This window comes from Mustelus asterias, chromosome 14 (genome assembly GCF_964213995.1).
Source record: "Mustelus asterias chromosome 14, sMusAst1.hap1.1, whole genome shotgun sequence".
Taxonomy (NCBI): domain Eukaryota; kingdom Metazoa; phylum Chordata; class Chondrichthyes; order Carcharhiniformes; family Triakidae; genus Mustelus; species Mustelus asterias.
The window spans coordinates 65,747,798-65,772,409 of NC_135814.1; the positions used below are offsets into that span (position 1 = coordinate 65,747,798).

The following is a 24,612-nucleotide window of genomic DNA, read 5'->3' on the forward strand; positions in this document are numbered from 1 at the left end:
TTCAAGGATGAAATTTACAAGATGATATAATAGATGCTCACGTGGCATAGACAGACTTTGATGAATTTCGAAAGACGGAAAGTGATTCCATAGAGGAACAGGTCATGGATATCAGCAAACTGGAAAAGGAATGCAGAAATTCAATTTGGAAATTTCTTGTTCCGTGATGACATTTAAATTGCTGAATCGTGCTAACATGTTGTGCAAGCATAGCCGACCTGGTCTTAACTGGTGTTTGGATCCCATAAAAAGGTACTTTTTTGGATCAAATGTCTGCTGTATTAAAAAAAGTCCCAGTCATTTTCAGCAGCCTTGATTACACACTTGGGCTATTCCGTGGTGTCACAAAGGATCGAGAGTTCAATGATGGTGGCATTTTGGGATTGTTCAGATTCAATTTTGGGATTCCATCAGTATAACAAAAAAGTTACAGTCAGAATGAAAGAGTATGAAGGCATTTTTGGGAAACCTTATGATGAAAGGAAGGTCATTGATGAAACAGCTGAAGATGCTTCGGCCTAGGACACTATTCTGAGGGACACCTGCGATGATGTCCTTGAATTGAGATGTTTGATTTCCAACGTCACAACCATCTTCATTTTTTGCTCGGTATGACTCCAACCAGTGAAGAGTTTTCCCATTGATTCCCATTGAGTCCACTTTTGCTAGGGCTCCCTGATGCCAGCAGTTTCTCAGTTAAGTGGAGCCTTAAAGTCAAGGACAGTCACTTTTGCCTCACCTCTGGAATTCAGCTCTTCTGTCCATGTTTGAATCAAGGCTGTAATGATGTCAGGAGCAGAATGACCCTGAGGAACCCAAACTGAGCATCAGTGATTGCAGAATGATCTAGGCATACTACCAGAAGTAGGTGCCCTTATGACCGGGAAATTTTTGTAGTTGCCAACAAAAATTAGGAGATAAGTTATTAAGAGAAACAGAACAAAAACAGTTGGATAGTTGGAAAGAATTTGCTTGTGCTCCAAAGTTTCAGATAGACAGCAGACAACCTTATTACTAGATGGATATTGTCACGGCAACCTTGGAGACCATGTGGTCTTCTCATCCGAGGTTTTGGCGAACCTCGGAACCTTGACTCCCTGACCTATGGGATAGCAGCATGTGCAATTTGGAGCTGGAGAGTGGGCTTTAAAACCTGTGATTGGGGCCTGGACAACAGGTATGTAGTTTTGATAGTGCTGTTGTCTTGCTGTGAATAGTCCTTGTAAACAGTCCTTTCTTCTTATAAATAACTAGTTGTTAATTCAGCAGCTGCTTGGACGCTGGGTATTTCGTTATTGCAGATACATAGGGAAAAACCCCTCTGAAAAGGGATGTATAAGGTTGAAGTGAAACTACTGGCTCGGGGTTTCAAAGAGAGACTTGGAGATAGAGATGTGAACGTGGACTCCCCCAGGGCAGGAAAAGTAATCCTTAAAATAAATATCTCTTCGATCTGTGGGCCACATATTTCTGGGAATGTAGATCAATTGATGTAAAAGTTGTATTTTTGCAGGGAGAAAAATTACAGGCAGAAGTATTTTGAAACCACCTCAAGAAGTAAGTAATGTAGAAGGGAAGATGTGGAAATTAAATGAATGTGTTTATGGACTGAATGATTTCTCAGATCTCTCTTGCTGAAAGTAGGCTGTACCCAACCAAAAGCAGATCTAGCAATCATCTACTGCTAATACACAGGGAACTCCCAGGCATCCATGTGGTGCATATTAATGATTTTCCATGGGAAGTTTCTGTAGAACTTAAGCAATTTGTTACAAATAAGATTAATGGGGAATTTAAGATTGGAAGTTGGGTTTCAGGGACTTTTAACTTTTTAGGCTTAAACATTAAGCAGAATAGGTTGCGGGTAACCTTGAACCAACAATCTTATCTGGAAAATGTTACTTGTATCCTGATAAATTGGGCCAGGTCATCACAAAAAGATGATCTTGCATCTGTAGAAGGAACAGAGTAAATAAGAAGCTTCCGTGGACAGTTGAATTGACAGTGCACCCAGACAATATTGGATAACAGTTTTGATTATTGGAACTAAGTACCAATGTGGTACATACTATAGTCAAGGATGTTTTAAGGGAAAATAAAACATTTTTGTAAAATTAAATACAGAAAAATGCATATTCAGGTTTCCAACCTTGGGAAACGTAAAGAACATGAATTTATTCCTTGTAAGTGACATTTCTCATGTCAATCTTCTGGATTTGAGTATGACTAGTTTTATAATATTCTAGGTAGGTGAAAATAGATAATCTTGCCTGGGAAGCTGAGAAAATAAATAGGGTAGTTAAAAGTATTTTTGCTGTGGAACTACTGGCTCTGGTGGAAGCAATAAATATGGGATTTTACTTATCAAATATTTTAGGGAAACTCTAGAATAGTTTGTCCATTGAATGTTATATAGATAATTATTTCCCATAATATAACATTGTTTTGACAATGTATGACTGAGGAAGGTTAAGGATGGAGTTTGAGAGTGTAAGAAATGCTAGGAAACAAAACTCTAAGATAATTCCTTTGAACGTGGAAGCTGATGGGATGAAAAGTGAAGACAAGAGGGACCCTCTTGTGATTCTGGCAAGGAGGAGAATAGATGAGGACAGATGTGGAAAATGGGTCAGACCCGGTTGAGTGCCCTGTCAACCACAGAAGGAGAGAAACTTTGGCTAAACATGTCAGAAGTGCTGATCTTGAAGGTGGCATCATTGAAACAGATGTAACGGAGGCAGAGAAACCAGGGGAATGGGATGGAATCCTTTCAGGAAGCGAGGTATGAGCATTCCTATTCAAAGGATCATCCTCCGCCATTTCTGCCAACTTCAGCATGATGCCACCATGAAACATACATCCCCTCCCCACACCTTTCCCGTCAGCATTCCGCAGGAATCACTTCCTCTATGACACTTTAGTCCACTCCTCTATCATCCCCTTTCTTCCTGTAAATGGGATGAATGAGACGAACCAGCATTAAAACTCAAACAAGTGGCCAAGTTAAAAAGTAACTGCAGGCCTGAGGTTCTTCAGTGGCTGACAGATATAACACTGGTGGGTGGGTAAGGAAGAAGTAACTATTGCAGGTGGGATATTGTGGAAAGGACACGAGATAATTCTGGGTGTACACTATATAGCACAAGACTTTTACTGTGTTCATTATTTCTTATATCTCAAGAAAAGTCTTGGTTCTACCAATTTTCACAGTGGTTAGCACTGTGCCTCACCATAGAAACCCTACAGTGCAGAAGGAGGCCATTCGGCCCATCGAGTCTGCACCAACCACAATCCTACCCAGGCACTACCCCCATATCCCTACATATTTACCCGCTAATCCCTCTAACCTACACATCTCGGGACACTAAGGGGCAATTTTAGCATGGCCAATCAACCTAACCTGCACATCTTTGGACTGTGGGAGGAAACCGGAGCACCCGGAGGAAACCCATGCAGACATGAGGAGAATGTGCAAACTCCACACAGACAGTGACCCAAGCCGGGAATCGAACCCAGATCCCTGGAGCTGTGAAGCAGCAGTGCTAACCACTGTGCTACCATGCCGCTCACAGTGCCAGGGACCTGGGTTCGATTCCCGGCTTGGGTCAGTGTCTGTGTGGAGTTTGCACATTCTCCCCGTGTCTGCATGGGTTTCTTCTGGGTGCTCCAGTTTCCACTCACAGTCCGAAAGATGTGCTGGTTAGGTGCAATGGCCATGCTAAATTCTCCCTCGGTGTACCCGAACAGGGACCGGAGTGTGGCGACTAGGGGATTGTCACAGTAACTTCATTGCAGTGTTAATGTAAGCCTACTTGTGACTAATAAATAAACTTTAAAAAAATGTTTACTCCAGCATCGGGGGAACTTTTGTTGTATTATAATTGTTCTGGTCTGCTAATCTCTTCTGTATCCTCCTCCTGCTTTACAAGATAGTCCCTCATACCATTCAGCAACCCCAGTTTCATCACTGACTCTTCAGTGAGAGTTTAAAATGTAACTTATTTTAATGTATCCCGAAAAATGTCACATTATGTTTGAAAAGAATTAACACCTGGCATTTTCAGTGACCACAAATGCCACAAATTTCCCCATTGTTGATAGTTCCGCAAATGTTATAGATTATATTTTAAGTGTGCAAAATGTAATTAATCTGGATGAACTTCAAGTTAATTGCGCCCTGTTTTAAACAGCTGTCATCTGTTTGACCAGTTGTGTCTAGCAGAAGCCATTTAAAGAGGTCACATTCTCTGTGAGCTGTTTTATTTATACTCTGGGAAAGGGCTGGGTAATTTTTCTTTCAAATTTTTACTCTCTCAAAATTACAAAGCCAATGCTCAGAGTGGACCGGGCAAACCCAAATCCATTCCTTGCTTGCTCCAAAAACCAAATTCAAAATCCAATTGAATCCAATTCAGGGAGCCCATAAAAGGTTCAAACACGATCCAAGCTGACAAGGTGAGGCATTGAACCCCATCCAGGGCCTAACCTTAGCCAAAAAGCCAAGTAATTGAGCAGAACTGGGGGTGAATTTTCCCGTTCCGCCTGCCACGGGAATCGTAGCGGGTGAGGGGCGGACCACGGAAAGGTCCGTCGAGCTCGGGTGGGATTTTCCAGTTTCGGGGCGAGCGGGGCCGGAAAATTCTGCCCACCAAGTTTGCCCTGAAGGTTCCAGCGAGTGACTGAGACAAAACAGAAAATGCTGGAAAAATCTCAGGAGGTCTGACAGCATCCGTGGAGAGAGAATAGAGAGCCAAGGGTTCGAGTCTGGATGTCCCCGCGAAGATGCTGTCAGAGCTGCTGAGATTTTCTGATTTATTTTGTTTCAGATTCCAGCATCCGCAGTAATTTGCCTTTGAGTGTGAGAGAGAATGATCTGCCGCACAGTGCGGTGGGTTGTTCTGTCCCAGTTGTGTGTTGGAATGCAGAGGGCGGGGGAAGAGGGATGTGACGGGCATTAAGTTGCTGTAAGTCTGGCTGGCTGGGTGGAGCTCCCCCCACTTTGGGTGGAAAAGCTACTGGGGGGGAAACACCGTCTAATTCACGTCCGACAGCGCCCTCACTTCACTTCCTGACACCGTCCTGTTATCATTGGGCAGCAGTCAGGCTGGGCTGGGCTTCTCAATCGGAATTCTGAGCCGGAGCTGGAGACGGGACAGTCGCCCGCGAGTCAGTCGGCGGGAAGAAGGGGAGCACAGGGTCGGGGCCCACATCTCGCTTACCCACAAACACAAGCAGCCCCTCAGCGGCAAGCTCTCCCCGGGAGTCGGGAAGAATGGCATCCGCGGGCCGCTGGGCCGGCCTGCCACTCATCCTCCTCAGCCTCTCCTGTTGTCGCGGCTTCAACCTGGACACCGCCAAGCCGTCCGTCTATTCCGGTCCCGCCGGCAGCTACTTCGGATTTGCGGTGGACTTTTTCACACCTTCCCCGACACAGTGAGTAAAAGATTGTGTGAGGAGAGGGAGGGAGGGTGTGTGTAAAAAAAAATTATATAGACAGTGAACCCAAGTTTGTTTGCAACAAAAGACATTAAAAGTTAAATCTATTAATGCTTCAGTACAACGAATTTAGTGAGCTGCTTCGATTATATTAACTGCTCAACGCATTCAGAAACGAAAGGAGGCCCCACTGTGATCTTTTAATAGCCTTTGTTTCCAGTCAAATCTTACCAGTGATGGTATCTATCTGACAAAGCTCATTGCAGAATGCATTTGATCAATCCGTTACATTGCACCAGATTAATGTATACTTCGGGAAAGGTGAAGTACAGTAAATTGAACAAAGGCTTTTCCTTTTTGATTTGATTTATTTTTGTCACGTGTATTAGTGTACAGTGAAAAGTGTTTTTTCTTGCGTGCTATACAAAGCATACCGTTCATAGACAAGGAAAGGAGAGGGTGCAGAATGCTTCAGTCATAGCCAGGGTGTAGAAAAAGATCAACTTAATATGAGGTAGTCCTCGTATTTTGCCCCTCACCCACTTTCTTTTCTTACCAGGATGAATATTCTCATCGGAGCCCCAAAGGCAAACACTTCCCAGCCAGACATTGTGGAAGGGGGTGCAGTGTACAAGTGCCCCTGGACCATCGGGGACCGCAGCTGCGAGCAATTCCAGTTTGACAAGACAGGTATGTGAATTCAGTTTCTGTTCAATTTTTTAATGAAATACTGCCGGCTGGGTGGGAGACAGACCTGATGCAAGTTATTGTATATTGTGCCTAATTATGGAGGGTGTTTTGAACAACTTATTTTTTAACCAAGTTTACATTTTAGGACGCTGGAATCTGAAACAAAAACAGAAAATGCTGGAAAATCTCAACAGGTTTGACAACATCTGTGGCGAGAGAGAGTAGATTTGATTTATTATTGTCACGTATTAACATACAGTGAAAAGTATTGTTTGCACGCTATACAGACAAAACATACCGTTATTAGAGAAGGAAACGAGAGAGTGCAGAATGTAGTGTTACAGTCATAGCTAGGGTGTAGAGAAAAATCAACTTAATGCAAGGTAAGGTAAGTCAGGTGACCTCAGACTTTTGTATCTTTTTCCCGAAGGAAAAAGGTGGAAGAGAGAATGTCCGGGGTGCGTGGTGTCCTTAATTATGCTGGCTGCTTTGCCGAGACAGTGGGAAGTGTAGACAGTCAATGGATGGGAGGCTGGTTTGCGTGATGGATTGGACTACATTCACGACCTTTTGTAGATCCTTGCAGTCTTGGGCAGAGCAGGAACCATACCAAGCTGTGATACAACCAGAAATAATGTTTTCTATGGTGCATCTGTAAAAGTTGGTGAGAGTCGTAGCTGACATGCCAAATTTCCAATGTTTTGAGTCTAGATGGCCATTTGTCAGAGGTTCCTCTAGACTCTCAACATTGGCTCTATGCTCTCTCTACAGATGCTTTCAGACCTGCTTAGATTTTACAACATTTTCTGTTTTTGTTACATATTTAGGATGGTTTCTTGAATTATTAGTCAGATGTTCCATTGACATTTATGGCTTTGGGAGTGGTCTCATCAGGTGAACAACAAATGATCACTTTTCAGATCTGTTTTGACAATTGCTTAAACTGCCTTAGTATTTAAAAGTTAAAGCCAAATTTGATTCTATACTTCATCACACTTAACACATTCTCATTTAAGCATTCAATATTTAAAACAAAATCTGTCGCCTATCCAATAGGGGCACATTATAACACAGGTTCACAAATTTAGCAGTTAAAGTGCCTTAAAATATTTGAAAATAACTACAAAAATATGTACTATTAATGGGGATGATAATGCAGTCATCAGTCTGATGGGATGTTCGTCACTTGAATGTTCAACCTCTGTGGCTCAGCAGTCGTGATAATACCTCTGAGTCAGAAGATTGAGTTTTGAGTTCCAGTCGAGAGACTGGAGTACACAATCCAGACTAACACTGCAGTGACATAATGAGGGAGTGCTGCATTTTTTTGAGGGTGAGGTATTAAACTGAGACCCTGTCTGCCCTTTCAAGTAGATGTATAAGATTCCGTGACACTATTGAAGAAGGGTGGGGTAGTGTAGCCCTGGTAAATGTTTATCCCTCAGCCAGTATCAATAAAACAATTTGATCATTTATTTCATTGCTGTTTGTGGGATTTTGCTGTGCACAAATTTGTTGTTATGTTGCCAACATTACAATTGCTATTTTCCAACAAAAATACTTAATTGGTAGTGAGGTCTTTGGAATATATGTAATATAAATGCAAGTTTAAAAAGTATATATGAAGAAAACCGCCTTGGGATGGGATGCTGTTGGCAAACCAGCAAGTGGACTAATGACGCTGATTTGCATGTCTTTCCACCTCTGTTCTCACCAGTATATGGGGCAAATATTCTACCCCAAATCTCAATGTCAAGAACTGCTTTTTTTTTCATCATTGTAGGTTCAAATTACTCCTCAGCTGGGTTCTGTGTGACAGGATAATTCTAGCTTGGATCGCCTGGTTGACTCTAGTAGTACTGAGAGGAGAATAGTTGTAGAAATTTATTGATTGTACAGTTACTCGCCTGCCGCTTGTATATTTTGTTGTTTTCTGTTGTGTTATTGGGATCTTGAATCACATTAGGAATTATTTTTGAGAACAGATGTTTTTACTAATTCAGGCCGGCAATTGCATTTTAAATACCATAATTTGAAACTTTTGTGAGAGCACTTTGTTAATGTGGTCTCTTATGTCAGTCCTTTAAAGTCAGCAGGGGCCAAAGAGTCTCTGCTGAACGTTCGACATGTTTCTCAGGACTCAACATGTAACCCTTTTCAGTAGATGGCAGGGAGTTTGTGCTTCTCAATCTGAGGGTAGCCATGTGACACAGTGAGAAACTTCCATATTCAGTAATGGACCTTCATCAGACTTCACAAAATTAAGTAGCAAATGCTCAAAGTTTTGACTGCAGGAATGTCGGTAGATAAGAATCTCATGACAGGCTATTTAACTTGTTACCTAAACTGGTGTTGAAGGGCAACACCAAATATGGGTTTTGTCCCTTTTGGAGTAGACATTAAACTAAGGTTCCATGTTAATTCAGGTGGACATTAAAGGCCCCATGGCACAATTTAAAGCAGAGTCTTGAGTTCCCCCTGGTGTCCTGGTCAACATTCCATTCTCAATTAAAAGCACAAAAACAAACCAGATTAATCTTGCATTTTAATGGGAATATGTTGTATGCAGTTAAAACCGCAAAACCAAACCAGATTAATCTTGCAGCTTCATGGGAATATGTTGCATGCAATTGCTGCTAAGTTTACCATTTATAATTTCATATTAGAAAATAAACAAATGTCATATATTTCTGAGGGGTATAAGGTGCTATACAAATGCAATGATCTCTTGCTTTCAGCAGTTTGGGGGAAAGAAACAGGAACAATATAAGAAATGTTTTGTACATTGGTTTGGAAATAATGTAATTTGCTAGTATTTAATATTTAAAATGAATCCATTATCAAATTATAATACAGAAATAAAGAGCATATGAAAATTACAAGAGTAGTAAGTCTTTTCCTTCCCTCCCAGCTGTGCAGTATCCTAAAGAAGGTATTAGATACTGTTATTGAATTAGGCTCAACTTTGCATGCTACATGATAAGTGTTTCCAGTGGCAAAAGGGTCAGTTAGCAAAGGACAAAGATTTAAAGTGACGACCAAAGAACCAGAGGCAACATAGAATTTTTTCTTTACATGTTATGGTTTAGAATAAATTGCTTCAAAGGATGGTAGCAGGTTCAGTCATGACTTTCAAATGAAATTGGATAAATATTTGAAGTGAGAACATTTGTGGGGCTATGGGAAAGAGCAGGCTAGCAGCACTAATTGCAATGCATTTTCAAAGAACTGGTACAAGCATGAAAGGCTGAATGGCCTTTTATGCTGCGTCATTCTATGATTCTATTGATAAATGAAATGAGAAATCCCGATATGAATCATGTAACATGGTCAGACTTCAGGCAAGGAAACTATATCACTCCAAATAGGAAAGGTCATCCTTGGATCCACACTTGCCATGCCACTGACACAGAAAGGACTTGGAGTTCCTCAACATCCCCAATCCGGCTATTTTGGGCAACAATGCCCAAGATCACAGTGTGGTGTTAAAATGATATCATCGGCACAGCACCATCTGCACACATTGCATATGGAAAAAGAGATCAGAGGAATGTTGACAGGTTTGAGTCTTACTGGACTGAAATGAGCAGGTTACGGAAACCAAGTGGAGAGCCCTCTTGAACTGCAAAAAAAGTCCCCAAAAAGCAAAATGTAGGTGCTCCCAGAGCTGCCAGAATCAAGTCTCAGCAGACTGCATGGCACTGCACCAATCAATACTGGTTGAAAGTCAATGTCACTATACAATCTATTGCTTAATGCTAGAGGGCGGTATGAAGGAACTGAGAACGCAACAAGCCCAGCAGCAGCTATATCAGCACCCTTGAAGACAAGGACTGGGATGATCACCGAAACTAGCAAGCAGATGGAAAGGTGGATGGAGCCCTGTCTCAATCTTTGTACTGGAGAATGCTATCACTGAAGAAGCTTTCTGCGCCATTTCAGACTTCCCTGTCATGTAAAGGCTGGATGGCGAGCCCAACATCATCGAGGTCTACAGGCCATTGATGTCTCAAGAAGGGTATGGAAAAAGCAAAGGACAAAAGGAAAAGAGAGCCCACTGGAAGGAAAAAACATCAGCCAACCTCAAGCCAATGCTATTCAGCTGTGGAAGGGACTGCCACTCTGTCTGTTGTGACTGTAGAGGCCAACTCCTACATTCAATAGAGAAGTGACATACACCTAGGCACGGTCCATCTTCTCCCAAGTTGGACAAATGCCAATCAAATCAAAATCCCTATATGAATCATATACTGAAGTTCTGCAAGAAATTGTCATGAAATATAAGAATTTTGATGCTGTTGCAAAGAGAGATATGTTGCCAAAGCTTTTCGTCTTACACTCATCAGGACAAATGCAAGAATGCCGAATTTCAAATGATCACAATTTTTACTTCAGGGGAAAGGGGTACCAATTGGTTGGGTTGGCAAGTCGACTTAGTTGACATATTATCATGGAGAAAACACTGGAGAACTATTGGTGCTCCAGAGTAAGTCAAAAAACACACGGTGATTGAAAATAGTTTACAGAGAATTCATCCCAGTGCATGAATGTCTGTCACTTTTAGCAAGCGTAAATGAGCCTCATCATGAGCTTGACTGATTATCTTAAATTGTTTTCAGTGAAGCTAATGGCACATTGTCTAATTGTGGAATAGACATTTTGTTTTGGGTTTTGCAAGCATGTTGAGTACAATCTGTACTCTGTCTGTAATGAACAACCAAACTGCATTGAACTTTCAGGGTGAGCAAATGGCTAGGGCCCTGTGTGCCCAACGAGGCCAGTTTTAGCACATGAAGCTATATGAATCCCAACAGGTGGCACAATGGTTAGCACTGTTGCTTCACAGCGCCAGGTACCTGGGTTCAATTCTGGCCTTGGGTGACTGTGTGGAGTTTACACGTTCTCCCCATGTCTGTCTGGATTTCTTCTGAGTGTCCCGGTTTCCTCCCACAGTCCAAAGATGTGCAGGTTAGGTGGATTGGTCATGATAAATTGTCCCTTTGTGTAGGTTAGGGGGATTAGCAGGGTAAATATGTGGGGCTACGTGGATAGGACCTGGGTGGGATGCTCTGTCGGAGAGTCACTGCAGACTCGACGGGCCAAATGGTCGCCTTTGGCACCGTAGGGATTCTACGATATATATTGACTGATGAAAGTAGACAGTAGTGGAAAACCCATTCGTGGATTTCTCAACTAGTATGTCAAGGAAAGGATGTCTTTTAGACTGCTTTATCTCAGAAGTGAATTTGACCAAGGGGTGATTTCTATTAGAAAGCTACTGTTGCACAGTCTTAAAGGAACCAGAGCATTTTGTCGCATCACCATTGGAAATGACTATGTGGTGTACTTGTGTGCCACATAGAGGTTATCATAGAAATTCTTACTATAGATTAAGTGTACCATGACAGATTTCATTACAAAATCCATGTGTGGCAACTATCTATCAACACCTAGTAATTTCAGAGAATCATAGATAAGGATCATAGAATCCCTACACTGCAGAAGGAGGCCATTCAGCCCATCAAGCCCACACCGACAACAATTCCACCCAGACCCTATCCCCGTAATCCCACATAATTACACTGACGCTAAGGGGCAAGTTAGCATGGCCAATCAACCTAACCCACACATCTTTTGGACTGTGGGAGGAAACTGGAGTACATGGTGGAAACCCACACAGACAAAGAGAGAACATGCAAACTCCAGACAGACAGTGACCCGAGACTGAAATTGAACCCGGGTCCCTAGTGCTGTGCGGGCAGCAGTGCTAACCACTGTGACACTGTGTTGTCCATGTGGTTGAATCCTTTCATTCAACCACAGCTTTCCAGCTAGATCACTGCAAAAATCAAATAATTGAGAGAAACATGGAAAAGATTTTGTGAATCGATTGCTATGCGAATTATGCAGTAAAGTGAGCGATTCAAAAATGAGGATAGTGACGTTATTCATTTTAATCTAAGGTAATAAAAGTGTCACCGAATACAAAAACATCATAAAATGAACAGGAAAAACAGCCAATTCTGGAAATCTGAAATTAAAAACAAAGTATACTTGGTACATGCCAAGTCAATCAGCATAGTAAAAAAGGAAAGGAGGCCAAGGAAGATCATAACCTAGCTTTCCTCTTTGGGATGCTGATTGAATTTCTGTGCGTTTTTGCTTATTTTTGTTCTGAATGACAGTATTGTTTCGATTTGCTCTGTGGATCATTTAAGAATGTCATGGATTCTTAGAAAGTGATGCTTTTGTAAATCTGAGGGACAAACTCAAATCACCGCAAAAACTACACAAAGGGTCACAGTGAATGAGAAATTACCGATGGGAAAATTTGACCAGTCAATACAAAAGCTGACATGAAACTGGAGTGTTTCTATGATGTGGAGATGCCGGCGTTGGACTGGGGTAAACACAGTAAGAAGTTTAACAACACCAGGTTAAAGTCCAACAGGTTTATTTGGTAGCAAAAGCCACACAAGCTTTCGAAGCTCTAAGCCCCTTCTTCAGGTGAGTGGGAATTCTGTTCACAAACAGAGCTTATAAAGACACAGACTCAATTTACATGAATAATGGTTGGAATGCGAATACTTACAACTAATCCAGTCTTTAAGAAACAAAACAATGGGAGTGGAGAGAGCATCAAGACAGGCTAAAAAGATGTGTATTGTCTCCAGACAAGACAGCCAGTGAAACTCTGCAGGTCCACGCAACTGTGGGAGTTACAAATAGTGTGACATGAACCCAATATCCCGGTTGAGGCCTCAACGGACGGCCTCAACCGGGATATTGGGTTCATGTCACACTATTTGTAACTCCCACAGTTGCGTGCACCTGCAGAGTTTCACTGGCTGTCTTGTCTGGAGACAATACACATCTTTTTAGCCTGTCTTGATGCTCTCTCCACTCCCATTGTTTTGTTTCTTAAAGACTGGATTAGTTGTAAGTATTCGCATTCCAACCATTATTCATGTAAATTGAGTCTGTGTCTTTATATGCTCTGTTTGTGAACAGAATTCCCACTCACCTGAAGAAGGGGCTTAGAGCTTCGAAAGCTTGTGTGGCTTTTGCTACCAAATAAACCTGTTGGACTTTAACCTGGTGTTGTTAAACTTCTTACTGTATTTCTATGAGACAATCAAATCTCTACAAATGAAAGCGTGCCAGCAACAGTACCATCAGAAGTGAATTTGTGTCATTGGGAAGGGGAGGGAAATCCTTTCCTGAAGTTGGATGACTCAAAAACATAGAAAATGTTAGTTTATTTTTAAAAATTCATTAATGGGACATTGGCATCGCTGGCTGGCCAGCATTTATTACCTATCCCTAGGGCAGTGTCAACCACATTACTGTGGCTCTGGAGTCACATGTAGGTCAGACCGGGTAAGGACGGCTGATTTCCTTCCCTCAAGGACATTAGTGAACCAGATGGGTTTTTCCGACAATCGATAATGGTTTCCTGCTCATCAATAGATTCTTAATTCCAGATATTTCTTAACCCCACTTGTCATACTAAATTTTCCCTTTTAGCCATTGTGGATATGTAACGAAAACCAATTATCTGTAAGAAGGATGTACTTTGTGTGTCAATGTTGCACTTTTCCTGATACAGCTTCTAACCTTTGATAATCTGACTTTTGCCCCAAAACAGGAAACCGGGGAAGAATAAGCAGCTACAGTCGACCTCATACTCAACAATAGTCTTTGTAAACTATTTTTCCCAAATGTTGTACCTCTCAACTGTCTCAGCAGCTAAACATCGTAAATGCATGTCTTGCCTACAAGGCACTAAACAGGTTATTCTTATGGATGCAAATTTAGTTTAACAAAATAAGGAATAGAAGGACAGTCATTGGAAGCGGAGTGCTTCTAACCAGCATTTTCTAAACTAGACACTTTATCTTAAGTGGATATAGTTTCATCTTAATTTTCAAATAACATATTGTGTTATCATTCATGTCTTTATAAAGTAATGCCTTGTCCTGCATGATATGAGCAACTTCCTGAGAAATTTATGGTCCACTGAAGTGAATGGAATTTTGGCTAAGCACCAAATTCTCCGTTCACGCTGGCAGTGGTGGCGTGTCGAACAAGATCAAAGAATCCCAGCCTATGTAATTTTTGTTTACACACAAGACTTGCGTATTTGTACTACATAGGGATAATCAAGCAAATGCACATGAACAAACACTGAGCGCATACAAAATCTGTAAAGCATTTTTTCCCCCCAATGGTTCCTTGGATGTGGTGGGAGTGAGATCCTATCAGCAGTTGTGTTTGTGCATTGAACTATAAGTGAGATTGTGCAGCAACACAGGAAACCTAACCTGATTTTTTTACAGGATAGCTTTAAGAAAATTGGGTTTCATTCTAAAACAACGGCATAGCTAACAAAAGTCCTGAACCATAACTTTGGGCAGCAAATTCTCCCATCAAATATTGTTTGGAGCTAGTTTCAAAATTTTCGGAACCGTTCTGTATGGTATATGAATATGAAACAGAGTTAGGAGCGTTGGACATTGGTGCAGAAATTAAATAATGTCCATATGTTGTCAGATTTCAAGCTTGCATTCTTTATTAATATAAAATATCTTTAGGAAGTGAGTCCTTTTTGGTTGAATTCATATTGGAAAAGTTAATTTATGTGTATAAACAGGACCTAAGTAATTTTTGAATATATGGTTTATATGTAGTGTATTTGGGCTTTTGCCTTGAATGGGGTGGTCGTTCCTGAAATGACCCAGTTATAAATCTAGCCTTGGGCTCGATCATCCCTTATTGCATATCAGAATAGAGTGCTTTAGCAGCTTTTTGTGAGTACTTGTATAAAGAATGCAATGTAATGTGCTAGCCAGTTTTTCAGCATTATTAATGGTTCCAGAGAGAAACTTCATTTTTTAAGTTGCAGAGAATTATATTTCAATTAATTAACTAAACCCACTACACTCTGGTTAATTTCTTTTCCTGTAAAATGCAGGTTAATTTTATCAGTGCCAATTGTTTCAATCCTTTTTATGTTATACCTGAATGCCACGTGTAAAAATGTCAACTAAAATCACTTAATAGTGCTGGAGGCAGAATAGCGACAAAAGAGGGTTAAAGTTATAATAGATAGAGAATTTTGATAAAATGTCAGAGCTATGGTTCATTAATGATTTTGCTAAAATCTGAATTATCGGTGGATATTTGGAATGTAGGCCATTGGTGTGCTTAAATAGAACAAAGAAAATTACAGCACAGGATCAGGCCCTTCATCCCTCCAAACCTGTAACGATCATGCCGAACGTCTGAACTAAAAAACCCCTACCCTTTCGGGGACCATATCCCTCTATTCCCATTGTATTTGTCAAGATGCCCCTTAAAAGTCACTATCGTATCTGCTTCCACTACCTCCCTCGCAGCGAGTTCCAGGCACCCACCACCCTCTGTGTAAAAAAGAAAGAAAAGCAAATAAGATCATTTCGGTGGACAGCAGCAGAACTGGCTTTGTTCATGAACTAAATGTAAAAACTAAGGCAAAGTTGGTCTAAGACAGTTGCTGTACTTGTGTTTTGTGAAACACATCTTGTGTATTTTGTTTTTGGTTGCTGTTATGTATTAATGTGCTGACTTAAACAAGAAACAGTTTGTTTGGATGTTGTTAACAATATTCATCTATGAGTCATTCTGCTTAGAATTGAACTGTCAGTGAAAACTTTGGTCTAGGAAATTGATTGTGCTGCACAATTTTTGTTGTTGTTAACCAGTATACTGAAGTCCCAATTTCACTGTCAGAGAGTACAGGGACATTACAGAATAGGACTGCACTGTCAGTCAAATAGATGCATGTGGTTGCACCGTGTTAGAAGTGCAGATTGAGGACATTTTAAATTGGGGGAAAAAGTAACCAGACCCATTTTCCATATTTGAATGACCCAGAATTTCATTTGCCATGTGCTGAACTCACACAGCATAACATGGTGCTCGCTGGCAAGAAGGAGCCTTCATTGGCACGATTTCAGGGGATCATGCAGTACTTGCTGGTTTCTTATTCCAGGCTGCTCGTTAATTTCTGGATGCTTTTTGGTGTATTTTATCATTCAAGTTCACTGTCAAAAATAGAGACCGTTTGCTGTTGTTGGTTGCTGCAGAAATGGTTTAGCTGCAGTCATGGGTGGTCTGTTAGGGTCGTGTTTGGGACTGGGTGTGAGGTGAAGCAACAAGGAAGGGAGCAGAAACAGCTGCCAGAAGGAGGAGGTGGATGTGCAGGAGGCCCCACAGTGTATATTCAGGGAACACTTCTACATTAACTTTACTCCAAAGCAATGATGAAGAGAACACCTTTCCATTACAGAAGTTGTCAGCTGCTGCAGTCTCAATGTGAACCTTGAACCCCGGTATGGATAGCACTGCTGTAGTTGACAAAGTTACCATCAACCTCAACTTTTATGCCAATACCTTTTCAAGAAGCAATAGGTGACAACAGCCACGTTAGAGTCACGGTGCACTGATGAGGGAAAACACTGAGACTTTCTACTCCAGTAAAACCAATTACATCTTGTCTAAGAAGCAGGATGTGAGAGCGCTAGATTTCAACCATGTGGTAAGCTTCAAATTGCCATTGACCACACATGCCTTGGCTTTTGTGCTCTTGTTGGTTTGTGAGATCAGACAGCACGTCATACAGCTCTGTACCTGATACCCTGGCAAGAGTCCTGATTCTTTTGTCCCATGCCAGTCCTCTGTGTCACCTTTATTCCTAGCAGGCTGCCAAATTCCAGGCCGGCTTGTGGGTGAGCTGTCACCACAGCTGATGGAGCATCTACTGCAGCATTCACTTCCGTACGATGCAAGCTGCATACCCAACTCGGAACAACATCAAATTTCTGAGCTATTGTCATTAATATGCATTCCCGGAAGCTTGAAGTAGTTTTAGCTTGTGGCCAATGAAGTTGTCATGGAGAGAAAGAACAGAAGTATGGAAACTAAGATGGTTGTGGGTAAAATGGAACTGAAAGGAGCACTGGGATATGATGTGCAATATTGACAAGACTGTCTACTTTGTGGCAGCAAAACAATGGGCCGAATGACCACCTACTGTGCTCATTGATTCATTGTTAATGGAGCTGGTAGTTGATTCTCATAGGATTTTTATAATTTCTGCTGCAATTGTGCAATATCATGTCCTGTGCTGTTATGACTCAAATTGTGTTGTTCAGCAGCTTGGAGAAAATTAATGCTGTCCTTTAAAATCTAAGAGGAAGTAATTCTCCATACAGGTTAGAATGTAATCAGAAATTAACCACATTGCTAAACCAAAAAAGGGAAGGATGTCTATTGGTCAGTGCTCCTGAAAAGTTTAGTAGCAATGGTTTGTTTTAACGTATGTGACATTTGTGGCAGCTTAGGGGTGTTTCAGAGCTGCGCTTTCATGATCTGTCGTGGCTTCCCCAGATTTACAATGAAACACACCACGCCAAGGGAGCCCCAAAATGATGTGAGTCTCGCAGCCAATCAAGGACAGAACTACTTTAAAATCTCTTCCAGAATTTATATGTCAGTCACTCTGCTGAGCCAATCCGAAGAAGGGGCACTTCTTTCCTCACACAATCACCGGCTGGAACTACTTTGCCCTTGTGGCGCAGTGCGCCAGCGTGGTGAGGAGCGGCATTGTGAAGTCCGTATGTTGCCCACGATTCCTGAAGGGAATTGTAATTCTGATGGGCACAGCAGCGGCTTGCGCCCATAGTTTGGGAGTTTGAATTTGAGAAATTGCGAGCCCGAGCAGCTATTATGTGGACAGGTCTGGAATTGGACGTGCGCACTTGCGATAGCCCCGGGCGACAGGAACCAGGATCGCAGCTGTTTAAACCCCCCCCCCACCCCTACCCAAGCCACCTTCATCCCTGTCCTCTCTCATTCCTCCCAACTTCCCTCCTCACCCCCGCGCCCTCCATCCCTACCCTCCTAACCTCCCCTTCTTAAACCTTCCCCATCTCCAGTAGGAAAACACTGATTGTATGAGAGTGAGATAGCATGTGTGGGAGGCCGGTTTATATCCAGGCTCCTTCAAGAGGGGAGGCAGTGGCATAGTGTATTATCACTGGGCTAGTATCTAGAGACCCAGGGCAATTTGAAACCAGGTTTCAATGCCACCATGGCGGATGGTGGTATTTGAATTCAATAAAAACTCTAATGATGACCATGAAACTGTTGTTGATTGTTGTAAAAATCCATCTGATTCACTACTGCCCTTTAGGGCTGATTCTTGACTGCCCCCACGAAGGCTATTAGTGATAGGCAATAAATGCTGGCCCAGCTGGTGACACCTGCATCCCATAAAATAATTAAAAAAATACAGGGCTCAGCCCTGACAACTGCCTCCGCCTAGGGAGGTGCCTCCTGGCATTGTGATGCAGTTAGCTACTGTAAATGTTCAAGGGGCAGCCGCCATCGCAGTAAGATGTGGCATAAAGAAGCTCACTGGAGACTGAAACACATTCTGCAGGTAAATCCCTCACCCCCAGCACTGAGGCGAGGCCAAGTCAGTCACTCTAAGTCTGCATGCTCTCAAAACGAACATTGTATTCTGTGTTTTGATTATGCTTTCTTCCTTTGTGTTATACTAAGCAGGAGAGAATCAAGGCAATGGCCTCTATTGTGGATTCTCAGCACCAGAGCTATGACCTCTTTACGTTTCCAAACCTAATGAATATTTGATCAGGATCAAGATTTTGTTCACGTAAAACCAAATTCTCTCAGAATATAGAGATTTCTTTAGACCCTAGAAGTTTTGGCAATCGCTTCATTTATCCTATTTGAAGCATAACCACAAAATCTAAAATTAGCTGTGTATATTGTGAAACTATGATAATTGGTTTGAAGTTAGGATGCATAACCTTATTCAATAGGTAGTATGACGGGGAAAAGATAGTTGTGCGTGCAGACAAGAATTTCCTTTCTTACTCAACATGCTGGGAAGCAATGAATTTAATCAGTAGCAGTACTCCGGAGATGATATCCAATTTCTAAGTGGGAACTGGAGAATTTCACAGCACAGATTGAAGCTGTTTGGCCCATCATTGTCACTACACAGCTCTCAGAGCTATTCATGTTGTCCTGTTTCTCATACTTCTTAATTTCAGATATGAAATGTATAATAGAGTCTATTCCTGCCATTGTTTCTGTTGGGACATTTCACATCCTAACAATCCCTCAATTCATATCAATAGTTATTGTATCACCAGATTTCATTTAGTTGACAAAATATTGTGTTCAATTCTCAAGTATAAAGAAAAGTTTCAAAATGGAGATTGGGATGTGCTGGTTGATGGAAATATGTTAGAGAAGAAAAATAAAGTTAATTACTTAAAATATTTCTCGAAGTATAAAACATTGACACGACTGCAGATGCAGCTGAAGTTAACTAAAGCCACAACTGAATGCCAAAAATGCATTGGAAAAATCAACTGATCAGGTGGCATTCCCATGGTAAAGCTTTATAAGTTCTGTTAGTGGTCAGAAAAGCCATATAGGTCCTCTGAAAGATTTATCATAGTGGTTAGGTTTGAGGAGGAGGATATGGTGATTGAAGAGTGCAAGGATGAGGAATTTGGTGGGGTGGGGTGGGGTGGGGTGGGGGGGGTGAAAGAGTGTGCATGAGGGGTGGAGACAGGGCTTGCGTGAGGGTGGAGGGGGAGTGAGAGAGCATGCTCAAGGGCTGGGGGGAGAGGTGTGCACAAGGACTTTTGGGGAAGGGGTGGGGGAGCACGTGAGCAAGGGGTGGGCTCCTGCCTTCCGATCCCAGTGTAGGAGGACCTCCGAAAAGGAACCTGTACACAGGACACCATGAACTATAAATAAACCTGTCTCTGCTTCCTTCTTTCACAGTAGTGGGTATGCTGGGTCATATCTTATCGATGAGTTGATATTTAACCACCTCCTGCAATATGCCTTTCCATTCAGCAGTGCAGTGTGGCCAATAGAAGGGTTCATTATGAATTCATTGGAACTGGGAGAAGAATCAGGCAGTACAATAATTGTTACAGATGTGTTGCAGTCAGTGAAAACTGCCTTGAGAACATTTAATCTGTAACATCGTAATTTTCTAAAGTTGCTTTACTCATTCATTAAAACAAAATGCTTCGCAATTAAATAATGGCACAATGTAAGAGCTACTGGAAACTCGTCAACCTCCTGAACAATTTCTTCACGCCTTACTGAACAAAAGGAATGGAATGGCAGAAGGCAGATAAAGAACATTATTCTGAGCAATTTGTAAGCATGTCTTGGTAAACATTGAATCATTACAACTGCCTCCCTCCTGCTACATTACACTTCCTGTTCCTTTTCACTCTTTCAAGGTGACCCCCAATACACAACTCAATATTTCTGAACAAGTCACTGCTGTGGTCAGCAAATCTTGCTGCCTGAACCAGTTCAATCTTTTTATTCTGCACTTGCTGCTGATCCTTTATGCCAGTGTGCGGGCATTGACAGCTGCTGCCACCGCTTCCCAGGTGGCATTGCTGGCCTGACCCCTGGGCCATTGTCTGCCCGGGAGAAGAAAATGGTCCTCTTCTCCTCCACAGTGTCCAGCAGCCACCTTAACACCCTCTCTGTGAATCATTGGGCTGCTCTGCACGGTGCCATCTTAATAAAACAATTCTGAAAAGTTAGAGTAACATAATGAAAGCAATGGTAAAACACTGTCAATTCATCGTCAAGTTAATAGGCTGGAGAATGGCAGTGAAGTTCGACTGCTCCATGTAAATAAACTACTGTTTTGACTTAAGAAATCATCAATGTACTGACTGTGGGTGCTTCGTTAGTGTTTAAATGCAGCACCCCTTGCTTAACAGCACACAGGTGTGGCCACTTTGGGCGAGTCAGGTGCCTGGAGCCTCCATGAGGATGTGAATCGCATGGAGGCTCTTTCATTGCACTAGGTGTCAGAAGATTGTGATACGGAGCACATCAAAAAGACCAGTGCGAAAAACTCCTGTTTCTTCGCTGTTACGACACTCGGAAAATTCCGCCATAAACTATAAAAAGAAAATGAGTTTTTAAAAAATCTTAATGGATAAATTTGGCATTCCATAAATACAAAATTAGTTTTTCAGGGCTCGTGAGGCAGATCACTAATTCTCCAGCAATTACTGTCCGTTGCAGAGAAATAATGGAGGTGATTGCTGACAAGTTAGCCATCATTGGTACTGCCAAATGCAGGCTGCTGTCTTTACTGAATGTGGATCCAGATTGATTGATAGTCAATATAAAATTAAATTACAAGACAGATGCCGTAAAACAATTCTTGCTGTTGGTGGATCTTTAATTACTAGTCTTATTATGAGAAGCCTTACTCATGGGGTTAATTGTGGTTTTCTGTAAGTTAGATTCTGCATTCCATTTGTAACGCATGTTACATTCTGACAGGCGATGGTCAATTAATAAGCATTAAGGCAATGGTCCCTGAAGCATAGGTGTTTTCAGGTGCAGTGTGTCAGCTGTTTGTGCGACATTCAAATCCTTGGATCAGATAGGGGGATGATAGACACTGCCATTGTGGAAACTTCATATTGTTCTTGTGAACTATTCGAGGCACCTTGCTACATAAAGTTTCTTTCCGTTCGATTCGCCCTGTGTGGAAATTTCCATTCAGCTCTAACACATATTAAGCAACTGAAGTAATTGAGATGTGTTTTTGTGTAGGTACACTTCTAAGGAAGATGGTGTTGACTGTTAAAATGTGATTTTCCTGAGGTTGGTTTACAGTCAGTTTCACTCTTGCACTGTATGTTTTCTAAGGGCAATGTTAGATTCAGGTTACAGTAAGTAAATCTCTGCATAAAGTCTATGCTTTGAGATAAATCAAGTGCTATCTTTTATATGCCAAGGGAGATGGACTTCACAGCATTTATCCTATTTTACTATTTTGTGTAAGTAAACCCATTTGTTACCCACCGCAAGGTCTGTATCTTCATTTGGTGAGTGTATATCAGCAGTCCACCTCTTGAGTATAGAAGACGTGGTAATGGATGTTATTTTCCATAAACTAGTGTACGGAGTAAGGGTTTTCACTATTGTTTACTCTATATTAGGCAGCAGCTAATCAGCGCTTAATATTGTAGGGGATGTAAGGTATGCCAATAATTTGTGACGCCGCTCGTCCAATCTCGCCAATCTTCCACTTCTGACCTGTCTTCACATCCCTGAATTTTTAAAATCCCTCTACCATTGCTCGTTGTGCCATTAGCTTCACCGGCCCTTAGCTCTGGAATTTTTACTTGACCTCTCACTACTTTTTAAGGCACTCTTTGAAACCTACCTCTTTGACAAAACTTTAGATTGTGTTTCCAATAATCCCTCTGGTGGCTCATTGTCATATTTTGTTTTAGTATGGTAAAATTGCATTATAATTCCAGTTGTTGAAATAACTAGCCTAAAACCCAAAAATATGACCACAGATGTTGGCGGCCAGCTAACAGCCAAGCAGTTCAATACACTAAATGTTTATATTGGTGCTAGCACAGGTAATTGAACCCCCTGCTCTAATTAGTATTGATGTGAATTTTAGAATCATAGAATCCCTACAGTGCAGAAAGAGACCATTCGGGCCATCGAGTCTGTACCGACACTCCAAACAGTTACTGTGGCTAATCCACCTAATCGACACATTTTGGGACAGTGGGAAGAAACCGAAGCAGACGAAGGAAACGCATGCAGACGTGGGAAGAACATGCCAACCCCACACAGTCACCCAAGGCCGGAATCAAATCCGGTCCCTGGCGTTGTGAGACAGCAGTGCTGAGCACTGTGCCACCATAACTTCAAAAGGATGGTTTATATTTGTCAATTTGAATATGGTAATGAAATATAAACTGCTGAAAATTATTTTCTGTATCAGTTTCTTAGGAATCACCTTATTTATGTTTATGACATTAAAATTGAGAGTATTTTTCTGTTAAAGTCGTTAGGTATGAGTGAGCTAGCTTGAGATCTTTAGATTATGTTCCATTTTTGGGTCAAAAGATCCAAACATGCCAATCTCTAATACAGTACATCAAGTTCTCTGACATTGTACTGTAGTTTCAGTGCAGCTGTCCCATACGGTCATAACCTTAAATAAAAATAATCAACTCAACTTTTATAGATAACCTCCAGATTGGCTCACTTTCTCATTATAGGGAGCTTCAGGCTTGCAGAGAATATTCTGTTACCGTCGAATTGATACTGAAGACAGGGCCTTTGCTGACATGATCCCATTATATTTCTCTTGCTGAATACAAGTAACTTGTGGACAACATTTCAAGCTCTTTCACAGCAGCAACTCAAACTTCCTTACTTATAACCTGCTCAGTCTGAGGGTAGCTCCAAAGAACTCGCACGGAAGGCAAGCTACAGGAATAATAGGGCTTATTTGATGAACTATACTCCTTGCACTCCAGTCCTCCACTGGCTGTAGGAGCGGATTCCTGCGCTGGGTCACCTGACCAGCCCTCTTAAAGTGACAACGCCCCGCATACATAACATAACCAAACTATCTCTTTTTGAATTGATACTGAAAGGTCTTTGTCTCCTCTTGGTTATTCAGATCTCTTTTCCAGTCCAGTACCTTTTTTCTTATTCATTCGTGGGACATGGGCATCGTTGGCTGGCCAGCATTTATTGCCCATCCCTAGCTGCCCTTGAACTGAGTGGCTTCTGAGATTTGAAGTGTTGCTCAAAGGCTACAATTTCAATCTCTAACATTTGTTGTCATTTTGTTCCTGGAAAAAATACTTTGTTGATATGACAGTTGCAGATTGATACAATTCCTCATTGGTTGCATTAAGAGGAAGAGAGTCAAACGTTTTGCCAAGAATGATCCTTTTCATTGCTCATCCTTGAATGACCTGCCCCAGCTTTGTGAAGGAATTGGGTATGAAATTGTTCTTTGGTGATACCAAAAAATGGACCTCAGTAAATCAACATTTTGCATCCTGTCCAATTTTCGTTTCCATGACTTCAGTGCCAAATCGATTGCTAATTTGCTGTTTCCCCTCGTATAATGCTGCCAAGCGCTAATTTCATCCCCAGTATTTTCTTGAATTCCGCCCCATCTTCATACCCTAGTCGTTACAATTGTCGCTGGATATCTTTAATGACACCGGTCCAAGTGCATATCTCAGGAAGAGAGTTTATAGCGAGAAAATATTTTCATTTGTTTTATATTTCTGAGTGGAACTTTCCCTGATTTTTGCTGAACATTTTCAAAAAATAAATAAATAAATTGGCATAAAATGTCACTAATTGCTGCTCAATTAGTGTTGCACATGCAGAGCAGGAAAAGGAAACACCTGTGGAGTTGAAAGCATTTTTCTGAGTTTGAAGTTGAGAGGCACGAGTAGGTGGACTTTTACTGTCGATTGAGTATAATATATTTGACCAAAATATTGGGCCTAAATTCTCCTCTGTTAACCTGACTGAATTTGGACAGCATCAATGCAGATAATGAAGGAAAACACAGAC

The 24,612-nt window shown here is 41.6% G+C and overlaps 1 protein-coding gene across 1 annotated transcript in view; it reads left to right on the plus strand.

The window, feature by feature from the left end:
- The first annotated feature begins 4,838 nt into the window (after positions 1-4,838).
- Positions 4,839-24,612, plus strand: part of itgav (integrin, alpha V) — a 125,685-nt gene continuing 105,911 nt past the window's right edge. Inside the window, exons 1-2 of the mRNA XM_078228536.1 lie at positions 4,839-5,433; positions 5,996-6,126. Coding sequence (XP_078084662.1) covers positions 5,273-5,433; positions 5,996-6,126 — 292 coding nt within the window. The 5' untranslated portion in view covers positions 4,839-5,272. The remainder of the gene's footprint in view (positions 5,434-5,995; positions 6,127-24,612) is intronic.